The sequence below is a fragment of the Prunus persica genome, chromosome G7 (genome assembly GCF_000346465.2).
Source record: "Prunus persica cultivar Lovell chromosome G7, Prunus_persica_NCBIv2, whole genome shotgun sequence".
NCBI lineage: Eukaryota > Viridiplantae > Streptophyta > Magnoliopsida > Rosales > Rosaceae > Prunus > Prunus persica.
In genome coordinates this window covers 17,136,158-17,158,954 of record NC_034015.1, presented here as the reverse complement: position 1 = coordinate 17,158,954, position 22,797 = coordinate 17,136,158, and the positions used below count along the sequence as shown (strand labels likewise).

The 22,797-nt window shown below is 36.4% G+C and overlaps 4 protein-coding genes across 7 annotated transcripts; 1 reads left to right on the top strand and 3 right to left on the bottom strand.

The window, feature by feature from the left end:
* LOC18770183 (chaperone protein dnaJ 11, chloroplastic) lies at nucleotides 1,873–2,885 on the bottom strand. The gene has a single exon (XM_007202648.2). The coding sequence runs from the start codon at nucleotides 2,779–2,781 to the stop codon at nucleotides 2,314–2,316; it is 468 nt and encodes a 155-aa protein (XP_007202710.1). The 5' UTR covers nucleotides 2,782–2,885; the 3' UTR covers nucleotides 1,873–2,313.
* LOC18771901 (DNA-(apurinic or apyrimidinic site) lyase 2) lies at nucleotides 6,307–10,384 on the bottom strand. 3 transcript variants are annotated; one of them, XM_007203088.2, is made up of 9 exons: nucleotides 10,058–10,384; nucleotides 9,747–9,956; nucleotides 9,581–9,666; nucleotides 9,291–9,406; nucleotides 9,101–9,181; nucleotides 8,404–8,604; nucleotides 8,066–8,217; nucleotides 7,069–7,754; nucleotides 6,307–6,647 (listed from the first exon to the last, which is right to left on the bottom strand). In XM_007203088.2, the coding sequence occupies exons 1-9, from the start codon at nucleotides 10,275–10,277 to the stop codon at nucleotides 6,576–6,578; spliced, it is 1,824 nt and encodes a 607-aa protein (XP_007203150.1). In that variant the 5' UTR covers nucleotides 10,278–10,384; the 3' UTR covers nucleotides 6,307–6,575. The 3 variants fall into 3 exon arrangements, with proteins under 3 accessions (XP_007203150.1, XP_020425088.1, XP_020425089.1); XM_020569499.1 differs by having other exon boundaries at nucleotides 7,069–7,748; XM_020569500.1 differs by lacking the exon at nucleotides 9,101–9,181.
* On the top strand, nucleotides 10,489–12,706 carry LOC18771584 (transcription factor bHLH121). Of its 2 annotated transcripts, XM_020569501.1 has the most exons (6): nucleotides 10,489–10,549; nucleotides 10,635–10,818; nucleotides 10,997–11,118; nucleotides 11,339–11,466; nucleotides 11,574–12,041; nucleotides 12,176–12,694. In XM_020569501.1, the coding sequence occupies exons 2-6, from the start codon at nucleotides 10,709–10,711 to the stop codon at nucleotides 12,326–12,328; spliced, it is 981 nt and encodes a 326-aa protein (XP_020425090.1). In that variant the 5' UTR covers nucleotides 10,489–10,549; nucleotides 10,635–10,708; the 3' UTR covers nucleotides 12,329–12,694. The 2 variants fall into 2 exon arrangements, with proteins under 2 accessions (XP_020425090.1, XP_007204901.1); XM_007204839.2 differs by having other exon boundaries at nucleotides 10,495–10,818; nucleotides 12,176–12,706.
* On the bottom strand, nucleotides 12,911–17,540 carry LOC18769191 (calcium-dependent protein kinase 28). Its single transcript, XM_007204510.2, has 12 exons — nucleotides 16,779–17,540; nucleotides 15,960–16,090; nucleotides 15,725–15,766; nucleotides 15,496–15,607; nucleotides 15,323–15,401; nucleotides 14,994–15,163; nucleotides 14,717–14,843; nucleotides 14,339–14,454; nucleotides 14,137–14,244; nucleotides 13,949–14,011; nucleotides 13,529–13,702; nucleotides 12,911–13,395 (listed from the first exon to the last, which is right to left on the bottom strand). Exons 1-12 carry the CDS (start codon nucleotides 17,163–17,165, stop codon nucleotides 13,231–13,233), a joined length of 1,674 nt encoding a protein of 557 aa, XP_007204572.1. The 5' UTR covers nucleotides 17,166–17,540; the 3' UTR covers nucleotides 12,911–13,230.

Genomic DNA, 22,797 nt, shown 5'->3' with positions numbered 1-22,797 from the left:
ACTATTTAAGTTGTAGAATTCGAGACTTCAAAGAGTTAAAATCACTATTTATTAATTTATTATCGATATTATCAACAAACTCTTTTTCAATGTGAAGTATTATACAATCAACAAGAAATTCATCCTCTATCTTATTCCGAAGTCAATTTTTGATAAGTCAATTCTGTTATTGATGTAGAAACTAGAAAGTTAACACCAAACTCTTACTCATAATTTTTTTTTTTAAAAATTTATATAATCTTAACAAAATCCCTAGTAACTAAAGTGAAGATTACCTCAACAAACAAAAAGAGATGAAAGTTTTGTTATGTTTCTGACGTGCATGCTTACTCAAGTGTGCTTTTGAGTTGTACAATAGGTATTGGGTGAGCTTGTTTAAAATTTGGAATGGGCTGTGGCATGACTACATGAATTTTTAATTTTTTTATTTTAAAAACCACATGATATTTAATAATGAAAAATATATATATATATATATATTATGGGCCCTCTACATACATACGTAGGGCCTCCCTTTGCTTACTTTGTTAAGCCGAATTGTTTATAAAATTAGCTGCGGCTACTGCTGCCGCCTAGTCATTAATCACTTGAATAATTAAGTATGCTAAGTAAGCCGGTGATCATGTGTCATCCCAGGTTTCATGGCATGAAGTTCTGCCTTCCAAAGTCTCGCTGTTGGTCTATGTGTTTCTAATCTCTTTTTTCTACAGGTTTCACTGTACTAAATTATCATGAAAAGCAGAAACGAAAAAGTAATAATTTGACTTGGTAAAAACTCTAAAATATACCAAATTTCTTGAAGGACCACATTATATTTATCGAAAAAACCATCATAAATAGTGAATTCCGTACTCATATTTATGAAAGTCCAAACTATAATAATACACAATAGTTTCGACTTCTAAAGTATAAGCATTTCTTATATCTAAGAATATAAGTTAAGTTAGAATTAAATATTTCTCTTGAAAGAGGAAAAAGAATTAGAATGTGGTCGAGATTGAAAACCCTAAAGCTCTTCCCCACTGGAGAGTTGGATGGAGACGGCATAAAAAAAAGTTGTTCCTAAAGTTTGGGCGCTTAGGTAGCTTTGCAATTACAGCAGTGCGCCTTAATTGGATGCGAGATCCCGCTTTCTTATCTTTTTATGGCTTCTAACTTGTAATGGCCGACTTCTACAAAATACAATGAGAACAGACAAAAACAGCCACCATTTTTCTACTTTTTTCTACGATAAGTCGAGTTGTCGCCACTCTGAATTGTCGTCAAACCTCACAATATGCAATGCAATCAACCCCAACCAGCTTTCGTTGCAAAATAAAGACATGGCACCAAGTAATTGGTGGCAACTTGTATGGCTTACACATAAATGTCACAACTGCCAACGCCTCTCCTTCTTCTTTTCTTCCATCACCAACGCCTCTCCTCTTCCACCTTTTATTACGCGTGATCACCATTCGATTATCACTATTTCTCTTATTAGTCTCAACATTGAAAAATATTCTAAATTCGAATCAACGAATAAAAGAAAATCAAATAAAAAATGACAATGTTTCTCAAAATAAATGGATATATATATATATATATATGCACCCTTAATAAGTGGAGTATATAAAGAAATAGACATCTTTTAATTTTATCGTTTTAATTTCACGATAAGAATGAAAATAACGATCAACGGACTCTCGAGATAAAAAAACTCGTTGTGGTTGCCAATACTGGATCAAATGATATGCAACTCTCAATATGAAAAAGCTACCATGCCCTCTCTTTTTTTTCTGTTGGATTGACCCTACCATTCATAAGATTTTAGATTTGTGTCATTACTCAATTTACAATTAAACAAAAATGAAATAGCAAGCATGTATGCATAAATGTTGTTCAAATTTCTGACCAGAATAATAATATTCATTCAAATTGATACCCATAAAAATACTGAGCTCCAATCTCTATGTGTAAATTACTGTATGTACTGTAATTATGTCCTAATAATCCCAAAAAAGAAAACAGGACTTTACAAAATTTAAAATTAAAATGTTGCCCCCACGTAATTATAGTAAATAATACTAACACAAAATGAGATTTTCAACTCTTTGACTTTGGAGGTTTGGAACTTTGGCGCTACTTCTTGTTGTAGTGTCCGACAGACAGACAGACGGATCATCGCAAACATATCCAGCCACAGCGACACCATCATGATCAAAATATTCAACGGCTCCGATTGCACTCTATGTTATGCTTCTTCGTATATTTACAAAATTACCAATAATCTCGCGGATTGAATTCCTTCAATTTCGGAATCGGTGAGTCAACTCGCTACCAGCACTGGTCGGTCTCCCAGTTCCGGCAAGTGTAGTACCCGGAATATCCCGACGCCGTTGACAACGGTCGGCTTCGGCGCATAAACTTCCGGTCGTAATCGGCGCGCTTTTCGGGGTCCGACAGCGTGGAGTAGGCAGCATGAATCTTCATGAACTCGTCAGCCGACGTGTCCTTGCGCTCGATCGCCGCCACGTCGGGGTGGCAAACCCTAGCCAATCGCCGGTACGCCGATTTGATCTCCTTACACGTGGCGACCGCCGGGATGCCGAGGATCTCGTACAGCGAGGTCATCTTCTGAGGGCCGAGGTACGACGCCGTAGCTGTCTCGTCCGAGGTGCAGGTGGAACCGGCGGCGAAGGCGCTTATTGGCCTGAAATGTACACGTGTCGAGGTTTTGGGAGGGGGAGGGGTGGCGGAGAGAATTGGAGCGGCGAAGAATGTCGAGGTCGAAGCAGAGAGCATGGTACGGTGCGTTTTGGTTTGCGGTTGTGAGTTTTTGATTGAGGGAGAGACAGAGAGATGGAGGGTGGGAGGGGGGGGGTGTTTGTCCTTTATATGTTGGGGAGTTTTTGGGGTGTTTGGGTTCGGGTTTGGATTTGGGTTGTGCGAGAGTAACTATGGTTAAATATGGTGTTTGGTCAGGCTAAGAAAATGCTTATCCAGTTCGGTGCTGACTCGACTCCTCAGAACATTTTATCCAATAATAAATTTTTATTTTAAAAAAAAAATTCGGTGGTCATAACTTGATAACAAATGGTGGTGGATGAGTTGTATATCAGGTTTGCAGACTAGTCTTTTTCCATTACTTTGATAAGGTTGCATTTCCCTTCCCCATAATTTAGTTACTTCATTCGAGCCAAACTCAATACTGATACAATGAATCAAGTCGATTTACACCCATATTTAAAATGTTAGATCCAATTAATGTTGTTGTATTTTGTCATATACACAAGAGCGCATTTAAAACTTGATTTAAAGTTCGAACGTGAAACTATTGATCTGTAAATCAATGTCATTTTTCATTGGATTAGACCCCGTTAGCAACACATACTACTATATCATCTCCTATGTTATTCGTTGATACAAATTTAAAACTTTTTTTTAACTCTAGTGTTATTGTTTAGCTTAATCTCAACTGACTTGTTTTCATTTTTTAGATTTTGAAAATCAATATTAACCACAGAGATAAAGAGTATTTCTTTTCTCCAAAGATAAGCAATTCATTTAATCAAAATAGAAGTTAACATCTGTCTTTGTCACCTAAACCAACCTAGAAAACACTATTCATGACACTTCAAAAACCTAATAACTGGTCAGATAACTAATAGTGCTTTGGTGGAGGTTAGTTATTAATAAATAATTAAATAAAGCAAAAGGATTTAGAAAAAGTTACTCAAGCATGGTCCATATCCATGAAGCAAAGTACACTCTTTAGGAAACAAAAAAAAACTAATGGTCATGATCTTGTCTTTGAATTTAAGCAGTTGTAAATTTCCTATTTGTGCTCCTTACTTTCCTCAATATTCTATCCATATGTTCCACTAAACCTATAGAATGTTTCCAATTGCAGATAACTATTTCCCTCTAAGCTTTAGACTTTACTAACTATTTGATTATATTCTATCTGCACTAGTATAATAAAGGGAATTTGAATTCTCTGGTAGTTGTTTTCTTCTTCAAAAATAACCTACTACACTATTTAAAATTACCACATTATCCTTTTAAATTCTAGAGTGATGAATTGATGCTTAAGTGCTTGCCTCCTTTTCTAGAAGGAGATATTTTTCGGAATCATGATTTGACACGTGTGTAAAAATATTTCATCAAAAACACACACGAAAAACGCCTGCACACATGTCATAATATAAACTATAAGGAAGAAAGGCTGAGCTCTTTCCTATCTACTATAACAAAACCCTCCCACTTGACTGTGGAGCTAGAATGGAGCCCAATAATATCCCAACAAATTTGTGAAGATATTTTCTTGTGGACAATAAAACAATTCAATTAAAATTTAACTAATCTTTAATATCTCAGTTTAGTTTGTGTATTAGAAGATTATATATACTTTTGTTATAAGAAAAAAAAAAACCCCAAGAATGATTGAATACTAGCTGTTATCAACGAAGAGTCCAAACTCATTTGCAAAAGGCTTGAGTGTTTTTTGGCCTGCAAAAGTCCGAAAGAATCTAAAAACCTTTCATGCAAGATCCACTAGTGTTGGAAAGGGACCCCAACAAGTGCTGGCTGTCATTTGCAACCACTAGTTTCCATTAGATATTTTCTTCTTCTTCTTCTTCTTCTTCTTCTTCTGGTTTTTTTTTTTTTTTTTGGGGATGAAATTAAATTCCCTAGATCTTTTAGCTAGTTGCCTCAGAATTCAAAGGTTAAAAAGTCACACAGGAAGCGTGCCTTCACTGAGAGGACTTTGATTGAGACAGTCCCTTCCCTTCAGAGTATAATCACAACTTTACTCTGGATTTATTTCTGAAGATATAAACAAGGAGCTAAATTATTGTGATCACAAGAATAAAATAATATATAATGCATGTGAATTTTGGTAGCCTTTTGGGCAAGCAAGAATCACTTGACCAAGTCCACTACAACTTAGGGTCCATAAAAGAGTACATTATTCCAAATGTCTCTCATATAATTATCCAATTTCAAACAAAATCACGAAACCCCCTCCTTCAAATCTTGGCTGTTCCTGCTGTATAATTCGTTCTTCTTCTTCTTTGTTTACTATCATTTGTTAACACAAACAAGATCCTCCTCCAAGTTGCTCCAACCATTTGGAAATTGGAATTGAATTCACAGAAACATAAACACATCACTTAAAACAACATATTCACATCAAAACAGAAAACAAATCTATTGATGCTTGAGTTGAGCCTCTGGTTTTAAACCAACGGCTTTTCCACATCAAGCCATTATAGACAAAGAACAAGTGTGGACCTGATTAAGAAATGTTGGATTATGGAGGGGATTGTGAGGCCGACCGATAATCAATCTACGAAAATGATTTTGATTCTACGATTCTGCTATGTTATTAACAAATACACGATACAACAACACATCAATAATAAAATGACACCGATCATCAATCCACTAAAACGACTTAGTTTCGACGGTTCAACTATATTATCAATAATTACATGGTATAACAACACATCAATAACAAAACGACACGTAATTGAGTAAATGAAAATTGAAATTTGCACAGTTGATTTTATCCAAGAAAATTAAAATCCACATGATTTTACATCATTCTTCTTCTCCCGAGAAGCAAAGCTTTGGGTAAGGCCTAATCCTTAATGGCATCATTTGAGAAGGACAGGTTTGCTTCTTGTGGCCGTAAAACCTTGTCATTCAACTCTTGCATGTCCTTAGACTTTTTAGTGTTGTGTTAGACAATCTAACTGTAACAGTCTCTGATCCTGATAACGATGTAAAACCTATCTTTAATTAAGCTGAGGGTTTATCATGCACTGCTGATGTGTTTCACAGTATCATTCTAATATTATATGATTTTCTTTTACCATAATTTGTCCTCGATAACGATCACTGCACTTAACTATCAGCCTTGTTGATTGGTATTTGTATGGAAGAAGGTTTTTTTAACCTTTCGATTTTTTAATTTTTTAATTTTCATAATATAATTAAGTTATCTTCTGTGACCATTCGTTCTTGATGCTGAAACGAGATTTAATATTCCTTCCTTCCTTATTGATTACGTTGCAGCCACCATGATTCGCCAGTCAAAGTTTGGATGCTTATGCTTAAGTTATGAAAAGAAAGATCGACACAATAATAAATTTGACATTCTTTGTCCAATCAGAGTGCTAACCCTTTTTGGTTCAGATATAGATGACCCATATTGCATCATAGTTGATATCTAGTTACAAAACTAGCTATTGGTTTAGTGGTAGATAATGGCTTCTCACCATGGGAAGATATGTCAAGTCCAAATTTCTCCTCCACGACTAATTTAAAAGAAAAAAAAATTAGTTTTCATATTTTTGAAAACATATTTGTTTCGTGGAGCACTGCGATCAATTCAATAAACAAGGAAATGAATAACGTTAAACAGCTAATAATACAACACAGGAGCTTATGCCTGAGAGATTCGATTCCCAGAAGAATAATTTTGATCACAAAATTTCCTAAACTGAGATGGCCGGCACCGCGCCATCTCTAAGTTTAGGGTAGGCAGGAAATTAACAGCTTGACATCCATATTACCTGAATCAGTGATCATCATTTTTGTCGAGGTTTTGAAGCAGCCCATTTGAAATAATTACAATTTGCTTCAGGGTTAGATGCAGGCCCCTGTATGGATAACAAAAAATGCCACTAGTTAGTTTCATATATCATATGAAACACAGATACATAATCTGAAGACCATCTCTCTTTTTCAATCAATCGTCAAACGCCCAAAGGTTTAAAGGGAAAATGGGGGTAGAACAACAGATTGCCCAGCTTGTGGCTTGTTCTGTCCTGAGTTCTAACTACCAAAGGGAAAATAGTTGCATGGTTGATGGAACTGCAGCAAATTTATCAGATGTTTTCTACTATTACAGCATCAACTGAACCTGAATATGTTTGGGTTGAATTTTATTTTTCATTTTTGGTGAAGCCACCAATGGGTCGAATTGAACACATACAAAATAGTGGAAAACTAAAACATGGTAGGAAAGGAGTGATGTGTTTGCTGATAGCAGTATTTGAGTTTTTAAATAAAAAAAAGTACCTCAGCACGAGCACAGACATAAAACCTGCGTCCAAAATTAGCACCTCGCTTCCTCACAACCCGAGCAACACAGGGTTCCCTATGGCCCTTGCAAAGTGGTATGCTATTCTGCATGACTTGCTGCAACCTTTGCCACTCCATTAGAGCAAAATTATTCTTCTCTTTCTCCAAAGTACAGACATCTACTTCATCCTGATCCTCAATTGATGCACTTGAGTTCAATTCACACTGCTTGGGACTGCCACCTTGATTCTCTGGTATTGGAGTTTCATTTGACAGATGATTAGAATCTGGAACATCTATCTGATTAGTTGAAGTATCAGTACCATTGCCGACACCATTGCTAGGGATTGAACTTTTCTGGAAAAATGACCTCAATGAGAGTTGAGAGCTCCTTTTTGCCTTTTTCTTTGGTTCACTGCCGCACATTCTTTTGGTACGTTGACCACCTAAAGTCACCAAGGTGTTACAAGCATCCTCCATAGAAAAACGGTTGGAATGCTCATTTGTTTTTGAACTGAGAACTTCAAAGTTTTGGCTCGAAGAAGAACATGAGTTTCCACTGGGTACACCGGGTGTGCTACAGTGGTCAGACGAGCTTCTTTCTCTCTCACTGCAACTCTCTTTAATGATATCTCCATCTGAATTAACTTGTTCAGCAGTTTGTCTTTTCATTAACACTGATACTGCACACGACTAAGGGTTCAGTCAAGTTTGAGTAGGCACAAAGAACAAGGGCTTCAGGGGAAAAGAATGATTGAAACTGACAGATGATCAAGTAAAAGAGTAATAGAGCATATAGCATTCACATGCTTTGATATAAATAAATTCAACAGATCACTAAATAGAAGCTAAACCAAGAAAGCAGTCACTTCCTTGAATTTTCAAGTGTGCATAATAACGGGCTTATCACTTGATGTAATTCGCAAGACAGCATACATAGAAATATCTAAATTAAAAAGAGACCATCAGCAAAAGGGGAAAAATAATTTCATACCCAGGGTTTGCTGGAGCCCACGAACCATTGGAATGTATCTAGCAGATAAAGATGGGGTGCTATGCTGGAAGACACTAGGAATTTCCAGCAAACTTGTGTAAACAGGAGCATGATCAGAGCCTTCAAGTTTAATACTCTGCCCTCCCTTCCACCTGTGGGTAGGGAAAGAGGTCAAAGTAAAATCCTAACCCTCACACATGCTTACATATATATATGTACCACATGCATGCATTGCACATTACCTACTGTTGCATAATCATGAAAGCAAAACTACAAAGGAATGACACACACCAATGGGGTGCACACGCACACAAAACAAGCATCCATGTATCCTATACCTCAGTGAATTTCCTGGTTTCCACCGTTTATACTGTGTCAATATGTCACACTCCTTGACATGGCAAGTTACAAAATTGTGGCTTTGCAGGTCCTGCTCTTGGTGTAAGCATGATCCTGCACAAAGAATGTGGTCGATTCTAGAGCCATAATTAAATTCTTCAGCACCTGTATTTTGTGGCCAGCATGTGTACGCTTCTCTTCTGCAGGAAGAAAAAAAAAACACACACACACACACACACACACAAAACGGATAAACAAGGTAAGACCAAAAAAAAGGACAGACGCTTTCAGGTAACAATGAATGTCAGAGTTTGACATAAAATATTAAAATGATGGTAAAAAGGACTACATAGAGGAGAACATGGAGGATTGACAAATGGTAAGAATTTATTATGGCCTTTTCAATATACTGACCGAAGAAGACTTGATGGTAAAAAATCCAAACTCGAAATCATGCACCATCGCACTTAATGATCATATAATGATAATGTGATTAAACCATAAAAGTAAAACATGAAGTTGAATGGGGCACTCAAGATATGTTGAAGGAAAGATATCATACAATAATAACTTCAAATGACTAAACATGTTCCCACGACTACAGAGCAAATATAACGCATTACTCAAATCCAAACTCAAGTATGCATAAGAACAAAACAAATGACTACTAGAAGTCCTTTTGAGAATTAGTTTTACCTATTAGGATGCTTTGCTCTGAAAACATCAAAGAATGAGCCTTTATTTTCCACCAACATAGATCTAAACCATCTTCTAAATCTACAAGGTATTTCCTCAAAATATTAGGTATTGAGCTTTACTTATAAAACTGTACAAACATTGCATGCACATGTAACTATTACATAGAGATCAGGAAAAAAAATCATACTGGTTGTTCTCAAATTCTGGTTCTGCATCACAACGATCTAAAGAGGTGGGTGCAATGTTAAGATCACCAACAACAAATATCCTCCTCCCCTGAAACAGGAGAGACTCCCACCTTTTCTACAACAAAATTACCTACATTAATACATAAATAAATAAAACACAACAGAAAAACAATTATAACTTTTGCATGCTAATTAAACACTTCGTGTAATAAACCAAAGGCATAAATGCACAAAAGAAAGGAACTACATAATATAGTAACTCAAAAGAGCAAAAGATCCCTTTAGTTACCTGTAAAATCTTGAAAAACTTGAGCTTAAACTCAATCCTTTCTGTGTCATCACATACAGCTCGAGGCCCATACAAATTGAAGAGAACTAGACAAGCATTGTCAATAAAAGCTTTAACTTTTCTCCAACAAGTGAAAGCACAAAGACTCAAACTTGAAAAAACATACCAAAATGACCATGATCTGTGATAATACACCGTCCCTCGCCATCAACCTTAAGAAGCTCATCCTTCGAAAACTCCTCCAGCCCTTCTGCAGCCGCAGCCATTTCTCCTTTTCCAATCTCAAGGAGCCCAGTGAAGCCTTCCTCTGCGGCCACCGGCAACGCTACTTCGTCACTCGAGAATGCCGATTTTACGCGGCAAAACGTAGCCACACCTTCACATGTGACGTGAAATCAATCCATATTCGAGACTGAAGTTGCAAATTTTGAAGAGAGTCTGCTGCGGTTTGGTTGAGGCAATTGAACAAATACTTACCGGAGTATCCAGTTCGGCCTTTCTCTGAGGTACGAGTGCAGGAGAAGAAGGACTCGTAGCCCTCCGCCATGACCAAGTCGGCGGTCAATTCTTGTCTTCTCAGTTTGGTTTCCTGAACACAAATGATATCTGCGTCCAGCGAATTTAGCAATTTAAGAAGAGAGCCAAATTGCGCAATGCGTGGCCTCAGCCCATTCACGTTGTACGTCACTATCTTCATCTTCTTCCTTTCTTCCAATTTACAGAGACAGCAGAAACCCTCGAGCCATTTCCATTTTCAGAATTTGGAGGTAAACGAAAGCCCTCCCCGCTTAAACGACGTCGGTTTGTTACAACGTGTGGAAACAGAGTTCTAAAATTACTATCGTGGTCAGGAACGTAGCCAATCCTGGTCTCTACCTTCAAAGCTTTAATAAAATATTAAATTTAATTAAAAATTAAAAAAATGAAATATCCAATATCCAAATCGCATTGGCATCCATTCTCGCAGTGGTGAGTTCTGTTGTGGAAAGCTGGGATAGGTGTTCAATTTTGTATCTTTCGATTGCCTCTTTCCCTGAAATTCTTCAATTTGCAGTGAAGAGCAAAACCCTAGACTGAAAATTTGAAGCCAAAGGCCAGGGTTTGATTGATGTGCCTGAGCCCGCGAGCATGGATCAATGGAACGGTGATGATTTCTCAGCTGCTTCAGCTCCTTCTTCTGCTCAGCCTCTTCTTTTGCCCTCCTCCAATCGCTCCCACAACTCCAACTCTGAGTCCAGGTTTTTATATTTCCCATTTTTTTTCCTTACACATTTTCTGTTTTCTTTTATTGGGTTAGCTTGAATTCAGCAATTAAATGTCTCTTTCATTAAATAATTTCGAGAAAAAAAATTCTTGATTGTTTTGAAGCAGATGGGTTGAGAAAGTTTGGATTTTTATAGTTTGATTTTGTGGCAGACAAAGGCCTGATGTGGAGACGAAGGACCCAATTGTTGCAAGAAAAGTTCAGAAAGCAGACCGTGAAAAGTTGAGGAGGGATCGACTCAATGAGCACTTTCTTGAGTTGGGCAACACATTAGGTAAAGCTGAGTCAATATTCTACTACTCTTTTGGCACAACATGTTTCACCATCACAACAATAGCTTGACATGAATGAAGGCTACATAATTTGATTAACAGTATCAGCAATATAGCATGTGAATGGCAGATTGTGTGCCTCACAAGTGAAAAGTAGTTTACCAAACGCGTGCCTTAGTTCTCAAGAAACATGCATGCCTTATTGTTATGTTGGAAATGTAGATCCAGATAGGCCCAAGAACGATAAGGCAACCATCCTTACAGACACAATTCAAATGTTGAAGGATTTAACTGCTGATGTGGGCAAACTAAAGGCCGAGTGTGCCGCGCTTACTGATGAATCCCGTGAGGTGAGGTGATGTTCCTTTTAATATGTAATGTGTATTATCCTTGTGGTTGTAACTTGTAAGGCCGATCATATGCTAATGTCGTCAGAAGTCTTGTTTATTGCAAGCAGCTAACACAGGAGAAGAATGAGCTAAGAGAAGAGAAGGCATCTTTGAAATCCGATATTGAGAATCTAAATGTTCAGTATCAGCAAAGACTGAGAGTTATGTTTCCATGGGCTGCCATGGATCCTTCTGTTGTTATGGCTCCACAATACTCATATCCAATGCCTGTAGCTGTTCCTCCCGGCTCAATTCCCATGCACCCGTCACTTCAGCCATTTCCTTACTTTCAAACTCAAACTCCTGCTGCTATTCCCAATCCCTGTTCAACTTTTGTCCCATATCAAGCTCCTGCCAATCCTCCTGTAGAACAGCCGGCACCTCAGTATGCATCTGTTTCCCACCTTTCAAGCAAACAAGATTCCAGAAGCAAGTCATCAGATATGCAAAGGGGGAGCAATGCTGAAAGATGTGATGACTCCAATGATGTGGCAACCGACCTTGAACTTAAGATGCCAGGATCTTCGACACAACAGGTTAGTTTTAACGTTTAAACTTATAGAAGCTACACTTTTCAGAAATACTTTTATATATGTACGGTACCTATATGTTACACATGAATCTACTTTGTACATTAGAAATGGAAGATTGAATGAATGGGGTTTTACAGGATTCATCTTCTGGAGGTAGGAAGTCCAAGCAATCACAGAGGAAGGATAGGGTTGTTACAGATGGAAGCTCATCAAGTAGGTATTCTTCATCTCAAGGTCTTCAGGATAACTCCTCCAACAGCGTAGGTGACGTCCCCAAGTCTAACAAATGAAACATAGGTTGCCTGTACTTCCGACTTCATCGAACTGCTAACATCACAAGAGCTTGTGTTTTCTATGACACCCTGATCATAAGCCGTGGGTCTGAACACCTTCCGGTTTATTTTGAACACACAAGTTTCTAATCGAATTCAAAGTTGCGGACTCCAGTATCCAAGCAAGAAAGCAAAGGTTTTCTGTTTTCTAGTAACAAATTTCCTCAGCACTAGGAAGGCAATAGAGAGGTTTATATATTTGTAAATTGTATTTCAGATCTGCCTAACCCCTTAGATTAGATATGTTAAAGTGGTGTAATTGTAATTGCACATTCAGTCTAGCAATTATTGTTATTTATTTTGATATGTTAATGTGTTTTCTTATTTTGCGTCTCACCATGCAACCATTTGGCTAAGAGCTTATTTCAATAATTTGAGCACGCGTTTTTTCATTTTTAGGTCAATCCAAATCCAATTGAGCAAAATTAAAATCAATAAGTTCGCATTCGTCAATTACGGTTGCTCAAATGTTTTCTACTTTTGGTTTTCGCTATTGGTATATAATAACACGATACCGCATCAAGAAATAAACACACAAGATGGTTCTAATCTGCCACATTTTCATTAAAATTTATTTATGTCACACATAATAATTTTGTACGGCACAACCAAGAAATCCCCAACACCTGCAAAAGGATGTACACTTTTAACAACCACAGTAACCGGAGCCGCCTTCTTTTCAGACGCACACCAACTCTAACATCACGCCTTAGTGAAATGTTTTATCCAATCCTATGCAGAATACAATTGCTGAATACTTGAGTTCAAAAGTGGTCCGGGATGGTTATAAGTTATAACTAGAAAACCGGAACATTTTTCTCACACTTTTTACTTCCAATTTTCAAAACATTAATTCCAATCTACACCTTCCTAGCATTCCGTTGACCAGGCGGGCTAGTCACGGTTTTCGAACTAATGCTCGCAGTTCTTAGAAGTCTACGGAATTCCGATAGGCTGATCTTCCCATCTTTGTCAATATCGGCCTCTTCGAGAAGTGGATCAATAGAACCTCTTAATCCCGTGTGCTACAAAAGAGAGGAAACAACGTAGTGTATCAGGAAAATTAACAAGAACACTGGTAAATCCAAGTTTGTGTTCCGTGTGATTGTGTCTTCTGGGAGAGGAAAGGCATAGCCAACAAAACAAATTAACACTAACCATTTTAAGTTCCTCTGGAGTTATAAACCCATCTTTATCTATGTCGAATTTCTCAAAGGCTGCCCGTGAGCGCTGCTGCCACTTCTCAGAGTCATGCTCCTCCAATTGATGCACATGCAGAGTGGCTGCCACAAACTCGGTAAAATCCACAAGCCCATCTGTATTGCTGTCAATCTGCATCAAGCAAATCAACAACCACATTCCAAACCGTACATCCAAAACACGAATATAAGATTGATGTGAGATTCACATCGCCTTGGGTGGAGTAAGGGTAAGAGGGCTCGCTAGGAAAAAGAATGATCAGGGAAAGAACCTGAACACCCTACAAGACAGGCATAAAGAAAACAAAAAATAGGTGGTTTTTCCCTTCATTAAGAGGAGGGAAAAAGAAAAAGGAAAAGGGTGGTGGGGATGGCGTACCGCTTCCAGTATCTCAAGGACCCGTGAATCTTTCAATTTCCAAGGGACATCTTTAGCAAGTGCCTGCAAGAAAGACATCAATCTTAGAAGTTTAGAACTAAAGAAACCACATATGTTAGAACATACACGCACGAAGAAAGGGGCATATCATATTCTAAAGTTCAAATTTAAATGTGAAAAAGGACTACCTGTCTCATTTCTTCAAGACTAATGGAACCGTTCTTATCCACATCAATTGCATCAAATTGATCCTTGAGATCAGACAGCTCCTCGGCATTAAGTGTGCTAGCTAATGCCTACAATGCCGTCAATTTTGAATAATGAAATTAAAATACAAAAGACTTTTTCTTTTTTGTACTGGAAACTCCAAGAGAAGGAAATTTTTCTTACCCTTAGAGCAAACTGTTTCAAACGACTGTACCTCACGAACTGGCGCATGTTATTTAGAACAGATATATCAATAGGAATCTCTGATGCATTGCCTCCTTCTCTAACCCATGGGTGTGCTGGAAAGAAGAAATAACAGTTAATCCCTCTGGAAATAAATTACATATATATATTAACACTTCAAAAAATTGTCTCGAGGTGAAAAATAATAATAAATGTTCCTTGGGTATGACACCAATAACTCAATTGTAAAAAAGAAAAAGCAAATCATTGGAAAATCATTTATAAAGCAGCTAATTCAAAATCTTTACAAATATGTTAGCCTTTCCAGTACCATAGTAATCAGCATTATTTCTATCAAGATAAGATCTAGGGGCATACATAGAGCCTGAGCAGCAGTTAGCCTTGCTCGAGGATCCTTTACCAGTATCTTCTTAACAAAATCTTTAGCACTGGTACTTATGGTTGGCCATGGTTTGCGGCGAAAATCAGGCTTGTTCCTTAAGACCTACAATAACAGAGAGGTGAATAAGTTCACTAAACAGATAATGAGGGGCCAGGGGAGACATAACAAATAATAAACCGGCATCAAATTATTCTCACCCACCCCCGCAAAGAAAAATTTCCAACAGAATTCAAAATTAAGAATGTACTACACCTCCTTAAATATACCATCTTCGGTCTTATCCCAGAATGGGCGCCTCCCGCAAAGCAAAATGTAGGTAATCACACCAATACTCCAAACATCTGATTCAGGCCCAGACTTCCGTCTCAATACTTCAGGAGCAACATAATAAGCACTGCCAACAATATCTTGGAACTTCTTGCCTGCATTTTTTAAGCTTAAACAGCTTTATAGGTTTCAAATAAAAATGGCCAGAAACATGGCCACGAGTACTAGATAAGCAAAATTGAACTGTAGAACTTCAATCACAGAAACTTGTACATCTCTTGATAAATTCTTTCCTGGATTGAAAATACGCCCACCTGGTTTTATAAAGTCTGACAAACCAAAATCTGTGGCCTTCAAAGGAGAGTCTAAGGCTTTTGACTTGAAAAGAAAATTCTACACGCAAGGAAAAAATGGAAAGTCACAACAATCAGAGAAAAATGACTCCATATATCAAAGGATGAATTCATGTTAATGAACTTGTTTATACCTCAGGTTTCATGTCACGGTGCACCAGACCATGTAAATGACACTCAGCTGCAACCTTAAGCATCTGCCTTACAACTACTGCTGCATCCTTTTCAGTGTAACGGCTGTCCTTCCTGATTAACCAAGAAGAAGAATATAATTTCAAGGTTACAACAGATATGACAGAAAGAAAATGTCACGGTCGACCGGAAATACAGATAAATATTTATCCAGGACTCAAGGAATCTTACTTCTCCAAAATCCGGTCCAGCAACTCACCACCTTCACATAACCTGATAAGAAAGAAGATAGAAAACAACATATGCAAGATATTAATGGGGGAGATGAAACAAACACTTACATAGAATTATACAGTAAAATCTCTCAGAAAACATGAAGATCAATAAGCTGAAAAGGAGCATGTAAGGAACTAAAACAAAAGAACATTGGAGTACTCTGAAAACAGAGATCGACAGTGAAACTTACTCCATAACTATAAACACATAAGAATCATCTTCAAAGGCATTATAAAACTGGACAACATTCTCATGGCCTGCAAGCTCCTTTAATATCTTTACTTCTCGCTTAACATCTTCAACAGCGATAGGTAGAATCATCTGCAGCCAAACCAAAGATCATTCACGAATTAATGGAACATTTTCCAAAAAGGAAAAGGAAAAATTATTTATGTTTCTAATGAACACATTAACACTTGAAAAGTAATTCACAGTATTTGTAATTATAGAACGACATGTTTCACCTGATAGGAAACTGACTGAGAAAAAAACAAACCAACTGAATGACAAATTTCAAAAACTTGCAGGCAGGTATGAAACAAGAGTACAATAAAACAAAAACTTGAGTAATTGTCAGCTGCTATCTGCTACTATTTACACACGAGGTGCTCAACATGACCAATTTTCAGAAACCTCAATTGAACCCAAAAATGGGAAGCATAACTCTCCATTCCTCAAAAAGACCCACAAGACTGCTTTAAGCAAATGGAGGCTAATTTGGAAAAGTAGAAATCCAATAGTGGAAAGTGGGAATCAACAAGAAAATTATTGGAACAAAAAACCAGAAATGCCAATCCGCAACAAGAATCATCAACACCCTATCATACAATTATAAATCCCAAAAACCCCAACCGACAACTCTTTCCATATCACATTAAGAATTGAACACCACCTTAAAACCAAATGAGCCCAGATTCACATACAACCATATGATATCACAAACGGAAGCCCTTCAACGAATTGATCCAAAAACACACAAAACCCAATTCAGAAATTGAGACACCAATACCTTGTTCTTATCAATTCTCTTAACCGCAACTCGATCCCCATTAGCCTTATCGGTAGCAACATAGGTGTACCCGAATTGACCATGACCCAACAACTTCCCGATCGTGTATCGCTTATCGAAATTCTTATCGTACCCAAAATCGGTGCGCTTCCCGCACGGTATGACCCCGGTCTGCCTCCTGGAGTTGGGCTTGCCTTTTGGTTTATTGGCAAGCTGCTTCCTGGGCATCTCATTGGGTCTATTGGTCCTTCTCTGTTCTTGCTTGACCGGCGGGGTTGTTGATTGTGACGATGCTGTGCTCTGTTTCCGGTTGTGATTGGCCGTGGGCGCGGTTGTGTTGTTGCTATTTGAGCCACTGACCTTGACGGTGGAGAAGCAACCACCCATGATTTACCCAATAAAATAAGAAAACAAAGGCAAATAGAAACAAGGGAGGGTTTTCACTTTTCAGAGATTTTGATCCAAAACCATTTGGGAGATTGAATTTTAATAATTATTGGCGATGGTAGTCAAATCTTATATGGAAAGAATCAGAGGGAGACATAGATATAGCGATAATGAGGAGGCAAATTAGAGGAAAGATTGGAGCAGATAGCAGGAAGAAGGGAAGAAATAGAGGGAGGAAGGTGGTGGTGGTCAAAAGAGACTTCTTTTGACAAAAAGAAAAAGAAAAAAAAATTGAAAACCCAAAAACACAAAAGAGAGAACGGCCTACGGGGGAAGAGTTGGCGCGGAAGGCCCCCCGTTTCTCAGTTTTTTGTTGGGAGAGGAGATCGTGTTTTTATTATTCGCTTTCAAGACAAATTTTGGAAAAAAAATTTTCCAATTTTATTGGGTGAAAAATAATTAATTTATTATTTATAATTCTATAATATATTTTTTTCCACACGATAAGTTAAATTCTAGATGCTGTGTGCCCACGTCGTCAACGCGGTGAAAGTTAAAACAATAGGAAAGAATTACTACGGATAAAGGTGAAAAGTAAATTTGTTTCAGGGGGTTTATGAGAATGAAAAATAGTAAATGACGAGTTGGATATTGCAGATAATGATTTGTGCTGTCATCCGTAGTAAATGTAATGGGAAGTTTTTTCAATAAATGTACACGGATTATGTCTTCTTTTACTTATCAAATCTTTGTCTTTATTTTTCTAACTTTTGGGGAATATTGTTGATGGTACCACGTCAACTTTGTGCAACCCACCCACAGGATGATGGTGCATCAATCTATTAGTAGATCCCATTTCTTAGTTGAAATTTATACATTCATGTATTTTCGATATCAACAATGTTTATTTGTATCATATTTATCGACCATATTATTGACCATCTAATAAAGATGGATTTCATCAGTGCATATAAAACTCGCATGTATTAGAGAGGTGATGAACAATATACTCAGTAAATAAAATCCAAATAACAAAACCTTTTCGATATATATTGTGAATGAGATGATATTGTTCTTCTCAAATAGTTGACTAATGGCACACATGAGAGCTAATTATCCTACCAAACCGAGGGAAAAGAGAAAAACCAAATACCAACTAGTCCAAGGCTGACAAAACAAAAAACAACTTGAAGCTAGCTAGGGTCCTACGATGTCTACGGCCAAGGGTGGGGATATAAATTTTTTCTAAAATGATGGCCAAATAATAGCTTAGGGTAATTAAGTTGAGTATTCTCAATGAGAAAAGACAACATATGCATTGATTTTTCTTTTTCTTTTTCGTATGAGAGGAAAATTGAATCCTTGACCTATTAATCGAGCTATTTACTTACTCTAGTCAAACCCTCCTCGACTCGTGCATTTTTTTTTTCTTTTGCTCCAAATGTAGTAGGTTGCAGTAGCTGAACACAAGTATTTTTTTTCGTGACAGAAATCAATGCATATAGGGCAATGAATCTCAGCCATAGTTAGCTAGGTTCCCTCACTGAAAGGGCAGACGAATCCAGAGAAAAAAATGAGACGACTGTCTGTGGCTGAGATTCAAAGGCCACAAAAAGTATTAACTTGATGGGAGCCTGACCTTGACGGCATGGCAAGTCGGATAATGAAGCTCATGGAAATGTTTCATGTAAACTATATAAAATTGTTTGACCGAGACAATTTATATAAACTTAGCCAAACTAATTGTGTCTTGAATCCTAAAGATTCCAATTTTCGAATATAAGTTTATAAACAATATTGTCAAAACAAATTTAAATGTATGTTTGTAATTAAGCAGCCACCTTGGCCACATTATCTATACTTCACCTCAACATCGGTTGATTTGTAATTAACAAAGGGTTATCTTGAAATTAAAAGGTCTGAGTTCAAATGGTCATGTTTTTAGCTAAGTTGGTTAGAAGGGATGTGCTCTACACTCTGTACCCGAGTTTGAATCTCTTTCTCTATAGTTTAAATTAGGTTAAAATATCGCTTATATATATTTTTTTAAATTCATGTTCTAACAAGGATCATTGGTTGTTGGTCTCCCCTCAATTATTGCCTAAAATTATATTTTATTTTATGTGGTTATTATTGCGACAATGACTTTTTATAGGGACCATGATGGGGTACATGTCTGTCTACTACAAACTTGGGGTAGTTTTATGGTATAATATACTATTTGTCTCATGCATATGACTCGTCAAGAATTTTCTATGCAGGGGGGGCGTTCATCCTTTGTTTTAAATTTTTTTTATAAAAAAGTTGCATTGACAAAGTCGATAATGTATCGAACACCCTGCAAAAATCAAATTAACAGTCTGTTACTTTAAAGGTTTATTTAGTCACTTTGGTTTTTAATTTTAATTTGGACAATTAAGTCTTTGTGTTTTATTTCGTTAATTAATATTGTTCATTTTATCAAACTACCGTTAAAAAAATTAATAATTTTTTTATTGAGTTAGGTTTACAAATAAAATAATAAAATATAAATAAAAAAATCTAGAAACCCAACAAACCTCTATGTCATCTTCTCCCATGCTACCGCCACCACCACCACTACCATAGCCAACATCAGCAGTCCCAGTCACCACCGCCACTCTCTCTGTCTCTGTCTCTCTAACCCCCCCGCCTCGGTTTTCTTGTCTGCATAACCCATGTATCAAAAAACAGTTGTTGTAAGCCATTATAGTCAAGGAGTGCAACGTTCCATAATGAATGCGGATAGTGAAAGAATTTCTAAATATTATTTAAACCAATAAAAAATCTCTAATTATTTAGGAAACATAAAATTTTAATTTAAAAATAAAAGATCAATTTTAACATCACAATGATTAATAGATAAAAAAGAATCGAGCAGGAAAGGAAGAGGAAACTAATATTGACTAACGCAGTAAAATACAAGAACTAAATTAGTCAAATTAAAAACACAAAAATTAAATTGACCAAATAAGTAAAACATAGAGACCATTTTCACATTTAAACCTACTTTAAATGTGTGACCAATGTATATTTAATACTTGTTGCTTTGAATAAAAATGGGGTAAAGGCGCAAACATTCTTGTGCATGTGTTGGAAGAAAATTGGTTTAAGACCGCAATTTCAAAAAGTGCTTTCATAATTTACTTGTGAGAAGTAGAAAATTGCATACATGGCTTGACCCACTCAAATTTGAAACTGATTTTGATCAAAGTAAAAAATAAAAATTCATAATTAATTGAGAAAATTGTGGGGGCAAAACTGTAATTAGCAATGGTGTGAAGGGTGTGAGTGAGCCTGTGACAGTGAGCATGGAGACTTGATAAAGTCGGCGTCAGACTTGTTTTGTGTGTGGACTTGGTCTTTGGACATCTCCAAAAACTCAAATGTGAATGTGTAATATTTGAGCTTCCTTTAACGTTTTTTTGTTTTTTTTTCAGGACATTTCTTATTGAGAGGAACGATAGCATACTAAACTCACACACACTACACGGATGTCAGGACTTTGTCTGAGAAAATAAATACTCTATACCACTACACTAGTGAGTCTTTTGTTAGGTTTCTTAAACTTTAGTTTCATGCGAATAAACTCTCAAATGTCAATTTGTCACAAATAGGCATGAGCACTGGGTTGGGATCTAGTTTATCAGAAATAGTTGAAGGGATAATTATGAGACAAGGGCCATAGTGAATATGGGTCAAAGTAAATCCTAACTTTAGATAGACGAAAATAACCCTTAATTTGACGAAATAATTGATATAATTAACACCCCAGAGAACGTTAGCCAAAAAAAGTCATATTACTTTGAAAACTAAATAAATGATTTCTTGTTTGGTTGGTTGGTTGGAGGATTATCCTGAGTTTTTAAATTATATCTGGTGTATGACATAGTCAATTGAATGGATGGATGATCTAGTGCTCTTGCCACTAACCAAAACAAAAAACAAAAACAAAAAATAAAAAATGCAGTTTATCAAAAAGAAAAGTCTTCACATTGAATATTGAATCCAAAATACAGGTTATTCAAATCTTAACACATGGAATTTAATTAACATTCTTTAAATATTGTTACAGACAATAGGAATAAATATGGCACCGTTAAGTATATACTCCTGAAAACTGGTAAGAAAATATTGAGACATGACACAAATAAAAATAAAAATAAAACTTTGACTTACTAAAATAGACTTGGATTTCAATGTATGTATGAAACCAAGAATTCCTTTAAGCGATTCGATTGATGGAATTTGATATGTTACTCATGAAATCGACTAAAGTAAACTTCGGTTTTAATCTATGAAAATAATTTTCTTTTTATTAATGATCTAATTTGTTAGAATCAGCTGGAAATTAGTTTAGTATTATTTTTCTTCACATTTTTTTTAAAAAAAATGAGTTTTGTTATCATATAAGCTCTATTTATTTCTTTATATTTATTTTATTTTGACCAGCAAGCATATGTGTGCATTGGCCTGGGCCGTAGTCAAACCAATAATTCTCAAAAACACTTTTCAACTTTTGCGGAGTGATAAAGGCAAAACAAAAAAAGTAAACAATTTTCAACTGAAGAAGTAAGGACTTTTGGCAGTATGAACACAACAATTTGGTTTTTTTTCGCACTCACAATATTATAAAGGCAAAGCAAAGCAAACCAATCGCCTTTTATTGGAGGTTTGCTAGCGCCCCGTAAAATATTTGTACATGTGGATGTGGACAAACACACGCAATCAAGCAGTGATGTGCCGGTGGTGCACGTGGCATTCTGTATATGCATCTTCTTAACTATCCACAACAGTTCAAGAAAAAATTGAGTCAGGTTGTCTGATCACGTTAACTCAAAATTAAGTTCGGTCATGTTAATTTAAAATTAAGTTTATTTTTTAATTTTAGTTACAACCTGTAAGTCAATTTGTACATAGCAATTTATGATTTTTTAAACTTAAAATCTGCTCATTATTAGGTCAATCAAACTCTCTAATAATTAGATAAAGCGATTCGATTAGGTTTACTCGAAGTTGTTCTGCTATGCTTTTTTACTGAGTTGCTTATTTTGTAATTCTGTGCTCTCTCCGTTTTGAGTGAAGTTCTAGTTTTATTGAATATCCCCTTTCGACCAAAAAAATAAATTCAAATATTTTCCCCTACAATAAAATGCGAATTCCGTATGTTAAAGTAAAAATAGGAAATTTTACAGTTGGTTAATTAGAAACTTTATCAGCCTAGAAATTAAGTCAAGTAACAAGACTTGTTGTAAGTCTCACTCTCCAGTCTCCACTTCAAAATTTGAAACGATCGACATATATACAATATAAACATGTACATGCGTGTGTCGTTGGCTTTCACATAGCTTTTGTGTTTGGCTTTGGGAAGGAGATTGGAGAATCTCCTACTTTTTTAATATGCGGCTTTCATCACCAAATTCTATAAAAAGCCTAATCTCATTCACACACCACTGAAACTAATTAGGAGACAAAATTAATTAAGCGCCAAATGCATCTTTAATATTATTATAGCAAGTTTACAATTCTTTAATATTGAATTTAGAGATGTCATTATGAGTTTTGAAATTCAATTATGATTTTTATTTTTTTTATTTTTTGGTGTTTGTGATAA

Coding starts and splice junctions, on each gene's coding strand:
- LOC18770183 (XM_007202648.2), bottom strand. CDS start 2,781: ATGCTCTCTGCTTCGACCTCGACATTCTTCGCCGCTCCAATTCTCTCC.
- LOC18771901 (XM_007203088.2), bottom strand. CDS start 10,277: ATGAAGATAGTGACGTACAACGTGAATGGGCTGAGGCCACGCATTGCG. Junction 9,182..9,290: donor CCAGAATTTGAGAACAACCA/GTATGATTTTTT, acceptor AATACCTTGTAG/ATTTAGAAGATGGTTTAGAT. Junction 6,648..7,068: donor ATGTCTGTGCTCGTGCTGAG/GTACTTTTTTTT, acceptor TTATCCATACAG/GGGCCTGCATCTAACCCTGA.
- LOC18771584 (XM_007204839.2), top strand. CDS start 10,709: ATGGATCAATGGAACGGTGATGATTTCTCAGCTGCTTCAGCTCCTTCT. Junction 10,819..10,996: donor AACTCCAACTCTGAGTCCAG/GTTTTTATATTT, acceptor ATTTTGTGGCAG/ACAAAGGCCTGATGTGGAGA. Junction 11,467..11,573: donor TTACTGATGAATCCCGTGAG/GTGAGGTGATGT, acceptor TATTGCAAGCAG/CTAACACAGGAGAAGAATGA.
- LOC18769191 (XM_007204510.2), bottom strand. CDS start 17,165: ATGGGTGGTTGCTTCTCCACCGTCAAGGTCAGTGGCTCAAATAGCAAC. Junction 14,455..14,716: donor AACTGCTGCTCAGGCTCTAT/GTATGCCCCTAG, acceptor TCTTCTTTCCAG/CACACCCATGGGTTAGAGAA. Junction 13,396..13,528: donor CTCCAGAGGAACTTAAAATG/GTTAGTGTTAAT, acceptor TCTCTTTTGTAG/CACACGGGATTAAGAGGTTC.